Raw genomic sequence first — 14,504 nt, forward strand, 5'->3', positions numbered from 1 at the left:
CAGTCGTGGCTAGCGCTGCGGCGGCGCCGGGCGTGTGTGTTTATATATACATACACACGCACATATATGTGCTGTAGTCAGCTGCAGCGCGGGGGCGGCACACGGCATTAGAAGGCGCCGGAAGTGTCCGTGTCGAGGGGCGGCGGGAGAGGGGCCACCAAGGCAAGCCAGTCAGCGGAGCTGGGCGCAGCGGCGAGACGCGAGTCCGCCGCGTCCCGAGTCCCCGGCCCAGCCGGGCTTTTCTCTTCGGCCAGACATGGACTTCAGGGAAATCCTCCTGATCGCTTCCAAAGGACAAGGTGTCAACCACGTACCGGTGAGTCTCCCGGCTTGCAGTAGGAATCCCGGGCGTCAAGTTCGTATGTGACGGGTGGAACTTCTAAGCGAGTGCCTATCGGCCTCGGAAACTTGGACTACGCCCTCTTCTGGAGTTTATCCGGAGATGCGAAAGGGGAGCTTTTGGGGGGATTAGTTTCCGCCAAGGCATGTTCCCCGAAAGGTGGAATTTGCGGCTTGGGGGATTTTAGAGTTGCGCAAAGTGGGTGAGTGAGCCGCGCCTGGCAGGATGCTGTCTAGCAGTAGTAGCGCCTGGCTTCGAAAAAAACTTCAGCCCCTATATTGAAGACCAATATGGCCAGAAAGCTCGGGCACTTTAAGGACTTATCCCGATACAGCTTTTTGGGTCTTTTTTGGCGAGTCTAATATCGGTTTCAGCGTGATTTCTTGGAAAGGTTCTCTTGTTCGTGGCCCCACCCACTGAGCCAAAGATATTATCACCTGCCAAAGAGGTGTCTTAAGTAGGGAAGAGAAGTTAGAGCATTTCAGGAAACCCAAGGCCAACTGTGAGCTGACCACGTGGGTGGGCTGCGGGTGTGTGGTAGACCTTTTATTTGCCTAAGGTGCGTGATGGATTTTCCTGTTCGAGCGGGTTAGGCAAAGCCGATTTCAGCTTTCGTTTCCTAGTGGACTTGCAGATTTTTAGATTCCGTTTGCACAGTTCCAGAGCTAAGTCCGACATCTGGTTTCGGGGGTTATAGCTGTTTTGCATAAGCTAATCATTTCTGGATCATCAGAAGGTCCCCCAGCACAGCTGTAAACCGATATTCCGCGTTTTGATATTTGCGGTTTGATCAGTGAAGTGTCCAACTCAAAACACCTCTCTTCGATTCAGTCAGCTGGAATTTGAGATCTCACGTGGACTCTTCATTCCCTAGTTTTGTATATTGCAGGGTTTTTCCCTCTCTTACCACTTCTGGTCTAATCCAGCCTATTTTTTACTCGTTTGAATATATTAATTTAAAATGACGAGTAGTTATATTTGTATACATATGTGTACATATACATATGTTTTATATGTAATATGTATATATATGAACAGCCATCTCCCATCCCGATAATAATCACTCAGAATAAGCATTCTTCTGTGCCACAACTCATAATTCTTGCAGGTTGAAGCTGTGGGCACACGCCTACGATACTAGCCTTAATGCCCAGTAATTGTCTTGTGGAAAAATGAGAACCCAGACTTTAAAAGCCAATAGCTGGGTGGGTGTGGTGGCTCACCCCTTTAGTTACAATACTGGCAGAGGCAGAGCTCAGTGAGTTCAAGACCATCCTGGTCTACATCATGAGCTCCAGGACAGCCAGGGCTATATAGAGAGAGACCCTGTCTCAAAAAAAAAATAAATTTAATTAATTAAAAGCCAATAGCTACTGGGAGAGAAGCAGACAAATAATCCAAAAATTTCAGAATACATGGTATTTGTTGCAGTGTCTGCACTAACAGGAAATGAAGAAAGGTAAATTGGTAATTTAAAATTTAATAATTGAATAAGACACATTTTATGAAGCATCTTTCTCTTCTCCCAAGTCGTAGAAGTTTGACTCTGTTTGCAACATTAGCTCCTATATCTTTTATGTGGAATTAAAGTCATAAAAAGCAGTTGGAGTAAAACTAGCTAAATAGTATTAAATTTAATCCATGATTTTTCATAAACTGATTCATCTATGCATCTTAATTTTATCAGCTCAAAATATTTGGACAATTATAAACAGAGTATTTACAAATCCATATGTACCGTGCTTAGTATTTAACATACACTAACAAGAGTTGTATTTCATATGTGTATTGTTTTCATTTTATTGTTTTCTCAGTGATGGGACTGGGCTTGGGACCTCTCATGTAAGGCAAGTAAGTACTCTGCAACTGAGCTTCAATTTCTGGGCTCCACCCCCAAATCCTTTACCTGTTTCTGAAAGATGTAGCTAATATGACTAGTCTCCAAATTTGTATTTCCCTTATTTGTTTCTTTTACTTAAACAGGTAACAATGTTTTACTTAAACAGGTAACAAGTGTAACAAATTTTTGCAAAATAAGTACCTTATCAGCTACCCCTAGCCTGTGGACCACTGAAAGCCTGAACTCTTAGCACTTGGGAGGTACAGGATGATGTTCTCACCAGGTGTTCAAGATCCTTAACTACAAAGCAGTTATAAACCAGCCTAAGCTACATGAGCCCATGTCTCTAAATAAATGCTACCATCCAGCTCAAGAAGCATTTTGATAAATACACACACACACACACATACACCGCTGTGTGTCACGCATAATATCATCTACTTGGCCTAAACCTGATTAGGGAATCAAAGGACTTTGACAGCATCTCTTTGTGTGCTTGGTCCTTTCCCCCCCCCCCCCCCTTTAGCTATTTCTCCCCTCACCTTCTTGGATCCTATCGGAGCTTTAGAGTTCTTAGACCTACCTTTACTGAGGAAAGCTAACCAGATTAATGATGGGTAAAAGCCAATAGGTTAACATGTTGGCTTGTCACAGATGTAGGTGTCTGTATCTGGCTGCAGAGCTACAGTTGTATACCCTTTTCCTGGAGCACTTGGCGCTAGAAGTATTCTGCATGTCAGATTCCCCCCCCCCCAGAATTTTGTGATATTTATATAAATATAATGAAATATGAGAATAGGAATGGCATCTAAACACAAAATTAATCTGTTTCATATGTATGTATATAATTTATGTAGTTTGGAGATATTTTTAGTTTTTTTATTCTTTGACAATTTCATCCACAAATAATGATAATTATTGTTACCCTCCATTATCCTCTCACCCCGTCCCACTATCCCTCTTCCTCCCACGCCCCTCTCCTACTTTCATGACGTGTGTGAGTGAGACAGAGAGAGAGCTCCACTGGATTCGAATAGGGTCGCATGCGTGAGCATGGGCAGTTCACCAGAGACTCAGCCACTAAAGAAATGACTCTCCTCCCTGAGCAGCTGCTGCCCCCTAGCTCATTAACCTTTATTTACTATCAAGGAGCAATGAGCCCTGTCTTAAGTTACTTTCCTGTTGTTGTGATAAGACACATGACCAGGCAACATATAAGAGCAGTTTATTGTTTACAAGGTCAGAGTTCATGACCATCATGGCACAAAGCATGGCAGCAGGCAGGCAGGGATGGTGCTGGAGTAGAAGCTGAGAGCTAACTGGAAATGGCATCTTATGAAACCCCAAAGCCTAGTGACACAGCTCCACCAACTGGGGACCAAATATCCAAACATGTGAACTCATGGAGGCCATTAACATTCGAACTATCACAGGTCTCATGGGCCCCTCTCTTATACACGATGTTGGGAATGTCAGCTCTATCTTGCGTAGATTTTGTTCAGGTAACCAGAGCTTGAAGATTACTTTCATACAATATTTTTAAAACAATTTTCCTTTTTCTTAACTTACTTTATGTATGTGGGTGTTTTGTTTTGCTTGCATGTACATTTGTGCAGATGTGCAGTGCAGTGCCCCAGCCTCTAGAAGAGGGCATTAGATCCAGTTGGTCCACGGGTGTTGTAGAAAGATGGGGACAGACCACCGAAGTCTAGTAAACCAGAAACAAACTTTATTCCAGGAAAATAAAATTAAAAAATAAATCTCCATGGGGCACAAAAAGCTTACCAGCTAGCCGAGACCACAGCCAGCATTCACACTCGTAAGGCTGTGGCAAAGGCCAGCTTCCGAACTCCTCCTTTTATAGCAAGCATTAGGCAATAAAAGAACATTTACAGTCTCAAGGTAAAACTCAGACACAAATTGCCCCTCTTTGCAATTTCCATTAACAGAGTTTTTCAGTTAAACTAGTGTTTGTATTTAGCCCACTGTTTTCCCCCGGCACTCTTTGATGGTGTTCACCAAGGCTCTGCACCTCCCTGCCACTGCCAGTTTCCCATGGCAGGGAAGGGTATGGGGAAAATATAAAACCAAAAAGTCAAAAGTCACGTACATCCCATTATTTAAAAGTTACCTCAGCTCACATCAGTTGCTGGTCATGAGTGGCCAGGGGGTATCTAAAAGCTGATCCTCAGTTTGTAGAGGGACCCTGAGTTTGCAGAGGGCAGCTTCAGCCTCACAAATAGAGCTATGGGTTGTAAAGCGGAGTAATCACTGTTAATAGTTAATCCTTAAGCTGCTGAGAAAGCCACTGACAGTCTGCTCTTCTTCTCCTGGGCTTACAACTTTATTTCTACTTATTTTTGGAATCTACATTTTTATATTCTTTATTCTTGTACTCTTCAATCTCCTGGAACTGGAGTTACAGATGGTATGTGTGCTAGGAAGTGCACCTCAATCCTTCACAAGAGCATTATGTGTTCTTAAGCACGGAACACCTTAGAGTGTCTCTGCATTGACTTCAACCCATGGTGTGAAATTTTCAATTTGTGCTGTCCTATTGTTAGAGGGATCAGAGTTTTGAGTTGGGTGTTTCCAGATCCTTGGCCTCTTATCCAAAGAGTTGAAAATAAGGGCATGCACATACATTTGCAAAAAAAAAAAAAAAAGATAATTTTATTTAGCACAAAGCAATAAGATAATACTTGACAGAACAAGAGTAAAGGTACTCAGGGCCCCAGGATGCAGCCTGGGGAAAAGGGACCTGGTTTGCTATGAATACAGTTAGGGTAGGTTCTTTCTTTTGGTTGATGGATGGGTTATATAATCATTTCTCTGCTGTGCATGTCCCTCCCTATAATGTATCTGATTTTAATTCTGTCCATTCCTCCAATTATGCATAGGCATAACATGGTAAATAGAGATTCTCCCTGGGTTACAAGACAATGCAGTTTTTCCTTACTGTGCAAGCTCTGAAAACCAGTTTAAGCTCATTTGGCCCTTCTAATTGCCATACCTGGAAACTGGAAATACTTTTAAATAAAAATTGTAAATTTAATTGTTACCAGCGGCTGGGAAAGTATCCCATTGTTCAGAGTTGGGAGATCGTGTAACCCATACAAGTGAGGGATTGTGTGGTTCTGAGGTTGCTAGGTGCATTGTTTGCAGTGGCTATGTGTGCATAGTATGTGCAAGTAATGGAAGCAGGCTGCCAAGTACATTATGCCAGGGGTTTGAGAATAAGCCAAAACTAAGTGGGGTCTCAAACCAAGCTGTGTCCTATGATTTTACCTGACTTCACTATCAGTCCTCAAAACATCTCAGATTTTGGATCATGTTGGATTCTGAATTTTTGTATTAAGGATGCTCAGCTTGTACTAACATTTCCTTCACTGTTCTTGTTTTGAAATGAAACAATCACCCTAATGTTTTAGTTAAAGGTAAGATTGCACTATGTGTGTAAGTGTTAGGCACACACTCTTCTCAGTGGAATTCTGAATACAAAAATAACAGCTGATCAAGATGATGCAACCAGTCATTGCCACTGGCTTTTTTTTTTTTTTTTAAAGACAGGATTTCACTCTGTAGCCTTGGTGGGACTGTGGTACTCATTATGTAAGCCAGGCTAGCCTCAGATCTGCCAGCTTCTGCCTCGCAAGTGCTGGGATGGTTACTTGTGAAGAATGGTGTGGGTTAACAAAAGTTTTTGCTGCAGTAGTGATTGCTCTACAGAAACTGGATCTTGGCCTTCTGGGGAAGCTGACAAGACATCCCTGGTGTCTCAGACAGCTGCTCTCTAGGGTAGAGCAGTACTTCTAAACCAGTGCTTTAAGGATGGAAGCTGTCTTTAGAAACTAGGGTTCATATTTCCCCGCAGGGATTCTGTTGTCTCTCTTCTCCACAACACCTTAGAGAATCTCTAAATAATGGTGATAGCAATTAATATTCGTTGTGCTGAGCCTTTGCCAGGTATTGTTCTAGGCACTTCATATGTTAATTAATTTAGTCGCCGTAATGAGCATATGAAAGAGATTTTACAGATGACAAAACAGGCCTAGTGAGGTGAAGAAATTGCCCAAGGCCATGGGAGTGAGTTTTGGGATTGGTTGTACTAAAGGAGGAGGATCTAATCCCACCCTGCGTTTCAGAGTCCCTGCTCTTACCCAGACTCTGTTGATTGAAGAGAATGTATTGAGTTTGTCATCTCCATAGATAGAACTCAAGGTCCCTGCCTCAGCTCTTCTTTAATACAGCTTTAAGTGATAGCAATAATACTGTTGGATATTTATGACGTTCTCAGTATAAAGATGGAAAGATAATATAAAGGCCAAACCAATAGCATTTAGAAACGGCGGACAGCCCACTGGACCAGACCACTTGAATGGGCCCACCTGATCTTATCTGATCTCTAAAGCTAAACAGGACTGATACTGGTTAGTACATGGATGGAAAACTGGCTGACGGGTGATATTGGAAGTCTGTTCTAAAAGAGTAATCACTCCCCTAAAGGATGGCAAAGGAGAAGAACATAGGGACGATCAGTTGTATTCCTAATTGTCTGGGGTAGATATGCATGGAAATTAGGGAATTCCATTTAAGATTGGGCTGTGGGCCTGAGAACCAGTGTTGGAGTCAAATAGAAAGTGAAGTGTGAAAACATGTTTGGTCCTGAGCCAGAAGACCTGCGTTCAACATGCATTCAGCTACAAAGCCTGTGCCTGAGCACCAGGAAAACAACTACCCTTTTTGTAGGCTGTTTCTAACAAAGAACTCATTTGATGTGCAGGTTTTATGGTAGATTTGAATAATGCACCAAAGGTTGAACCAGGGCCTCCAGCATGCCAGCAAGTTTCCTACTGTTGAGCTATACCCCAACCCTTACTGAATATTTTATAAACCTGTGATGGTTGATATTGATGTTTAACATAGCCAACCTGAATAGATGCTCTGGATGTCTTATTCCCTTTTCACCATCCCGCCGAGCTGGCTTAATGCAAAGAGCCAGTTCCTGCATTCATTCTTGACTAATGCCTTGAAAAGGTGTATAAAACTTTGTGGTGCTGATTAAAGTTAAGAATATATTGTTTGGGGGCTGGAGAGATGGCTCAACTGTTAAGAGTACAGACTGCCCTTCCAGAGGACCTGGGTTCAATTCCCAGCACCCACATGGCAGCTAACAACTGTCTGTAACTCCAAGATATGACACCCTCACACAGAGATACATTCAGGCAAAATACCAATATATGTAAAATAAATAAATAATTTTTTTAAAAAAAGAATATATTGTTTGACTACTCTAACCAATAATAAGTGATGTAAAATCATCAGAAAATTTCTATTTTCTATTACAACAGTCTTGTTTCTCCTAAGGAGCAGTTTGGGGAATAAGGGGGAGTAACATGCTGGTCCTGACTGTGCACTTGCTGAGCAACATTTCCAGACCGCATGCTGCTTCTTAATATGCTCTCCACAGGATGGTGTCAATGGGAGGAGTATGTTTTTAAATGGCTTGATGTTTTCTAAACCTGTTTGTTGGCTTTAGAATTGCAAAATCTTGGCAAAATCTCTGTTGCTATTCCAAATGACAGCAATGCCACCATTGGGGATCATTCATGGGGTCCTACAGAGTGATGAAGTTGGCTTTGCAGGATGGTAAAACGGATATGTTTGGGATAAAAGAAACGTGTCCGGCTGCTTCTCATAAAACCCAGACAATGAAGGGGTCTGGTGCTTTGGAATCAAGAGTCAGAATTGATGCGTACACCTTGGTGTGCTGTTGCTGCTGCCATCTACGACCATCTGATCAGGGGACGGGCCAAATGACTCTTCTGTCTTAAAAAGAACACAGTGTGCTCCAGCCTCAGGCTTTTTTTTTTTTTTTAAATCATGCTTTACTGTGAGGTGGGGAGAAATTGTCCATCAAAACATATTTTAATCTTTGATGCTTGCAGCCCTTTTTGGAAAGGTCTACTGAGTTTAGTGTTAAAATATATGATCATAGCCATGTGGTGGTGTACACCTTTAATCCCAGCACTCAGGAGGCAGAGGCAGATGGATCTCTGTGAGTTCGAGGCCAGGCTGGTCTACAGAGTGAGTTCCAGGACAGCCAGGGCTACACAGAAAAACCCTGTCTCAAAAAAAAAAAAAAAAAAATACCCAAGAGAAGTTTAAATGTACATCTGCCTAAAACTGCATACAAATGTCCCAGCAGCATTTTTTATGAAGGCAAAAACAAATGGAAATCATCCAGATGGCCAACTGGTGAACAGATAAGTAATAGGGTATGGATCTATGCCCTGCAATATCACTCAGCTATTGAAGGAGATGGCAACAGGAAGTTCACTAATGGTTGCCAGACCCATCACTTACGTAAGTGATTTCTTTTTGAGGTGGTTCTAATATCCTGAAAACCAGAGATGATTGCTGTGAAACTCTGAATATACCAAAAATCATTTCAGTTGTGCTGCTGCCTGTGTGACACTTGAATCAGGTGTCGTTTATATTCATAATATTCCTGCAGGAAAGAGCTCTCAATTCAGTTTACAAAGATGTGGACTAACTAAGGAATCTGATTGTGTCCTAGCTTGGGTGACTAGAAAACAATTGGAACTGTCTTGGGATTTCTCCGTCAGAAATGAGTCAGTTGTCAACATGCCATCATGCAGGATTTTCAGGTTGGATGAGGCCGGCCCTTTTTAGCCAGCTGCTTTTTTAGTTGCAATTTGAGCTTATTTCATGATACATTGTATCAATAGAGGAAAAGAAAAAGATACATGGTATCAATAGAGGTGACACGAGGAAAAGATACGTTGTATCAATAGAGGAAAAAAAAAGACAAGAAAAAGATACATTGTATCTGGCAGCACTACACCTTGAGTTTAATCTTAAACTCATTGTATCAATAGAGGTAATAAAAGAAAAAAGATACATTGTATCTGGCAGCCCAATAGTAAGCAGATCCTTCGGCTTCCCTCCAAGGGTGGGCATACACAGGATGGGAGAACATGGGGGTTGACAAACTCATATGCTGGATGGGGAGGCGTTGGGGGTTTACAGACTGCTGGCTTTTCCCACAAAGATGACTTTCTTTTATTATCATCACAGACAAGATTTAGTACATAAAAAGGATGTCTGCCTCATATAACAGAAGAGGGGGGACACTTTAAGACTTGTTTTTAGGGATGGAATGAAGTCTAGTAGTAGAGTACCTGTATGTGTGAGACTGTCTTATTCAGTTCTGTAATTTTAAAAAAAAATTGCTGGCCCATAGATTTATGTCCCATGTCCCAGACATGAGGATTAGCTGCTTACCATGCTTCTTTAGTAGTAGATACTTAAGAAATTGAAATGTTTTTCTTTCAGGGCTCAATCATTCATTTTCTTTATGCAGTTACTTAAAAACCAAAGTCCAGGAAAACACCATCTGTGCCTGTGTGGTAGTGGTGATCTTGGTAATACGGAAACCAGTCTAACAGAACTTGTGTAGCAAATTAATATTTCACAAATTTAAATGCTGCAGTTAAAGATTACTGGGCCCTTTGTTTAGATTTGTTTTTCTTACTGTTTCCTACCTCATTTTCTGCAATGCTGAGAATTGAACTCAGAGCTGCGCACAAGCACTGGCAGACAAGCAGTCTGTCACTGAACCACATAGACTGTATATTGTTGGGTCCAGGGGGGTCACACAAAGATGGGAACACCTTTCTAACACCAAGTCTAATGAACCAGAAGCAGACTTTATTCCAGAAACCAGATCCCAGGAAAACCAGAAGCAAACCAGTTTGCAGAGAGAAGCTCCGGCCTTGTAAATAGAACAGCCAGTTGTAAAATGAAATGACCTAGGCTGATGGCTTCTTAAGCCTCTGAGAAAATAGCTCACTGTGAACGATTGATCCTTGATCTCAGCAAGCTGCTGATAGTCTGTTCTCATTCTCCTAGACTTAGAACTTCATATTTCTTTATTTTTACATTCTTATTTCTGGAATCTACATTTTTATTTGTTTATTCTTGGACTCTTCATATATCCTTGAAGTTGAATTGCTTATAGCTCTTATACTGCTTTTGTTTTTAGAAAAGGTACAGTTTGGCAGTGGGGCCTCCCAAGAAAGACCCAAAAGTAAAAGGTGTCCAGTCGGCAGCTGTGCAGGCTTTCCTTAGGAGGAAAGAAGAAGAGCTTAGACGGAAAGGTATGTGCTTGTGTTGTGTCTCTTAGTCTCAGTGTCTGCCACCAAAGCCATCCTCGACTCAACAGTGTGTGTTTGTAAAAATGTCGAAACAGACTAATAAATTTGGGGATGATGTATACGTGTCTCTAAGTTAACTTTCTGGACATATACATAGGTGCCTGTTCATAGGTTAACTATTTGTATTGTTTTATCTGCCCCTGTCCCACCCACCCTCGAGGCTTCATGGAGCCAGGCATAGTGATGTTCACCTGTTGCCTCAAGTATTGACTAGGCTAAGGCATGGTGATGGTTCCTTGAGCCCATGAGCTTGAGAGCAGCCCAGACAACATAGCAAGGCCTTATGTCTTGAAGGGAGAGGTGAAAAGGCCTCTCCCTAACTCTCCATAACAAGTCTTCATTCTTTACCTTGGTCCTGACATTGTTAGGTATTCATTGGTTCATTCTTAAGGTCAGTGGGTCCTGGTGTTCCATTAACTTGGTGTACTTATGAGCCATTTTTTACATATAAAACAAACCAAGTCATTTACTTGTTTACACATAAAGAAAGAGAAGCTCGGGGCTGGAGAGATGGTTGAGAGCACTGGCTGCTCTTCCGGAGGTCCTGAGTTCAGTTCCCAGCAACCACATGGTGGCTCACAGCCATCTGTACTGAGATCTGGCGCCCTCTTCTGGCGTGTGGGCATATATTGAGGCAGAATGTTGTATACATAATGAATGGATAAATCTTTAAAAAAGAAAGAAAGAAAGAAAGAAAGAAAGAAAGAAAGAAAGAAAGAAAGAGAAAGAAAGAGAAGCTCATATAGGACCCACTTGTGTAAAAATTTCGCGATTTTGTTAGATGACTTCCTCATTTGGCTCCTAGATATCTCAACGTTGTCCATGTTTTGACTGTGGCCGGTGTCACATGAGCTGTCCTGAGACTTTGCAACAGTGTGTTCTTGTTCTGTTCCTTTCAGCCTTAGAAGAGAAAAGGAGGAAGGAAGAACTAGTGAGAAAACGAATTGAGCTCAAACATGACAAGAAAGCCAGAGCTATGGCCAAGAGGACAAAGGACAATTTTCATGGCTACGATGGGATTCCTGTGGAGGAAAAGACAAAGAAGAGGCAGATAGCAGAAAGCCGCCAGAACCAGGGAACTGACCCAGAGTATGAGGTGGAGGAGGAAGAGTTCCTAGACTACAGTCAGGATGAGTTGGAGCAGGACTTCGAGGAGGAGCAAGAGCCTCTCAAAGCTGAAAGCAAACCAAAGGCCCCCCTTAAAAGTGCCCCTCCACCCATGAACTTCACTGACTTGCTGAGGTTAGCTGAGAAGAAGCAGTTTGAACCAGTGGAGATCAAGGTAGCGAGGAAAGCCGAGGAGCGGCCCATGACTGCAGAGGAACTCAGGGAGCGAGAGTTTCTTGAACGAAAGCATAAGAAAAAGAAACCTGAGACCGACGCCAAACTACCTCCGCCCGTGTCCAAAAGGACCCCCTCTCATAGAGACAGTGTTGGCACAAAACCCAGCAAGGGTTCTGGGGACAGGCAGCCTTCTTCCAAAGGATTGCTGTCTCCTCATGCTGAGAAGAAACCCAGACCCAGCACAGCCAGTGAAAAGCAAGTAGCTTTGTCTTCATCCAAATCCATGCAAGGAGAGAGAACCAAGGCAGGATCTGGCAGTAGCTCTCAGGCCTCACACAACAGACCTGTCTTCAATGGAGCTGGAAAGCCCCACCCCAGCACCTGTTCCCCAAGTGTCCCAAAGACTGCTGCTAGTGGGACTCAGAAACCTGCTTCTGAGCACAAAGCCAAAAAAACTCTTCCTTCTCATCCCAGCCATTCCAAACCTGGGCCCACAGTCTTCTCACACAGCAAAGCTAAGAGTCCAGGTATCAGACAGTCAGGCAGCAACACCGACTCAGCTTCTGGACGACCCAGCCCAGGGACAGCTCGGCCCACAGTTAGTTCTGGCGCTATGCCCAGGCGCCAGAATGGCAGCTCCAGCTCAGGACCCGAGCAATCCGTCAGTGGGATCAGAAAGCTGGCCAACAATCCGCATCCCTCTGGACGAACAGTCAATGGCACAAATGGTCCCGGACGACCTGCCAGCAGCTCCACTGGCCCTGGGCGACCCATCAGTGGCCCTGGAGTTTCTGGAAGACCTTTGAGCAGTTCTGGAGGTCCTAAGCGACCTGTAAACAGTCCACATGACATTCGACGACCAGTGAGCAACCAAGGTCCCCCTGGGCGGTCAGTCGGTGGCCCTGGGAGGTCTATAAGTGGTTCCGTTCCAGCTGGACGGACTGTCAGTTCAGGCCCTGGAAGACCAGTGAGCAGCTTAGGACCTGGACGAACAGTTGGTAGCCCAGGCCTCCCCATAAAACCCAAGTGCACTGTTGTCTCAGAAACAATTTCTTCAAAGAATATTATTAGTCGGTCAAGCAACGGACAGATAAATGGAATGAAGCCTCCCATGTCTGGCTACAGATCTGCCCCAGGTAAAATATCACCATGGCATTGGGAAAGTACCTAACTTTGTATGACCAGGAACCCTGCAACCACGTCCTCGTGCCCTGTTGTACTGACTGTTGATAGTAGACAAGAGGCTTGTCTGGGATCCGTTGTTTACACCCCACCTTGTTCTCTCACGTGTAGCAAATTTGACTGATTTGTGAGAGAAATGGCTGGTGGCTTGGTGGATAGGATAGTGTTTTACTTGAAGACCATGAGGTTTAAAGATAGAGAATAATTATGAGTGTGAAGCCTTGGTGCTTCGTTCACCAGCGGATGCTTGTTGGCACCTGTTGTGCCCCAGCTGCTATTTTAGACTGTCCTGAGTTCCGTTCCTGTAGTAGGCACAGCGAAGAACCTTGCTGCTGGTGCTTTAGGAATCTGCCATCTCCAGTTTGGAGTCTCTGATGGGCCCCGCCAGCTGCTTCCTGTAGACACTGCATGCTGCATAGGTACTTGCTAAAGTATTTGTTGGGATCCATAAAGAGGATAAAAAGACACCAATGCTCAAATCCCTTGCTTTCGATTTCAGAGACTAGAAGAAAGTTGTTCTCAGACACTGTCTTTTACAAAGTTGTTCTTTGGGTTTTTTTTTTTTTCTTTGTTGTTTTTGTTGAGGGACTGAGGAAATTAATGTTTTAATTTGTTTTTTTAAGAGAAGATAGCCCATGTTGGCTTGGAACTTACTGTACAGCTGAGGGTGACCTTTGATGTCTGGTACCCTGTCTCTACCTCCTGAGTGCTGGGATTACAAGTGTGTACTACCACTGGTCTGCTATAGTGCTAGGACGCAAGCCTAGGGCTTCATATATCCTGGCAAGCTCTCTGCTGAGCTACATCCCCGGGTCATTTTTTTTACTTTCAATTAGGATAAAAGTACAGTAATAAAGTGAGTTTTTCTTACAGTCATACTTTTTACTCTCTTTGAACAATTATAATTCTGAAAATGTTTTATACTTGGGACTTTTTCTTTTCTCAGGTATGGTCTTGCTGTGTTGCCTGGAGCGTCTTAAAACTGCTGGCTCAGGCTCCAAGCCCAGATAGCTGTAGCTAAGACATGTGTAGGACTTAGAATTTTTAAGAGAAATACAGGAAAAATAGGGAACTACTTTCAGTATCTTCATTTGGTAGAATTAAAAATTGATTCTGCCAGGCGGTGGTGGCGCCCGCCTTTAATCCCAGCACTTGGGAGTCAGAGGAAGGCGGATCTCTGTGAGTTCAAGGCCAGCCTGGTCTACAAGAGCTAGTGCCAGGACAGGCTCCAAAGCTAATTCTGTGGCAGTTTGTAACGACCCAGTAAGTACCAGAAGTATGTATAACTAAGCTAGAAAGCATGACAGGCAACCAGGCTCAGTCCCTCCAGATACTTAATCCAACAGGGATGTGCACCCTGTGCTGAGCACCAGCTGGATGCTCTGCTTTCAGCCGCACCTCTGTTTTGGTTTCCCAAGACAGGGTTTCTCTGTGTAGCCCTGACTGTCCTGGAACTTGCTCTGTAAACCAGGCTGGCCTTAAACTCACAGAGATCTGTCTGCTCATCACTGCCCCCTGAGTGTTGGGATTAAAGGTATGGGCCACTACTACCCTGCTAGGGGTGCCATCTTCCTGTTTGTTTCTCTGAACTCCACACTGCAAGGAATACTTTGCCATA

At 43.5% G+C, this 14,504-nt stretch overlaps 2 protein-coding genes across 3 annotated transcripts in view; one reads left to right on the forward strand and one right to left on the reverse strand.

The window, feature by feature from the left end:
* The window catches only part of Spty2d1 (SPT2 chromatin protein domain containing 1), a 21,135-nt gene continuing 6,631 nt past the window's right edge, over positions 1–14,504 (forward strand). Inside the window, exons 1-3 of one of the 2 annotated variants that reach the window (XM_050130811.1) lie at positions 1–316; positions 10,249–10,363; positions 11,320–12,840. In XM_050130811.1, the coding sequence (XP_049986768.1) occupies positions 257–316; positions 10,249–10,363; positions 11,320–12,840 (1,696 nt within the window). In that variant the 5' untranslated portion in view covers positions 1–256. The remainder of the gene's footprint in view (positions 317–10,248; positions 10,364–11,319; positions 12,841–14,504) is intronic. The other variant, XM_050130812.1, reaches the window with a different exon arrangement.
* Positions 11,149–14,504, reverse strand: part of Misfa (mitochondrial sheath formation associated) — a 20,749-nt gene continuing 17,393 nt past the window's right edge. Inside the window, exon 5 of the transcript XR_007589866.1 lies at positions 11,149–11,320. The gene's annotated coding sequence lies outside the window, so the exon portion shown is untranslated. The remainder of the gene's footprint in view (positions 11,321–14,504) is intronic.

The sequence above is a fragment of the Alexandromys fortis genome, unplaced genomic scaffold (assembly GCF_014885135.2).
Source record: "Alexandromys fortis isolate MF-2015 unplaced genomic scaffold, M_Fortis_MF-2015_v1.1 scaffold_359, whole genome shotgun sequence".
In the NCBI taxonomy this organism is placed as follows: Eukaryota; Metazoa; Chordata; class Mammalia; order Rodentia; family Cricetidae; genus Alexandromys; species Alexandromys fortis.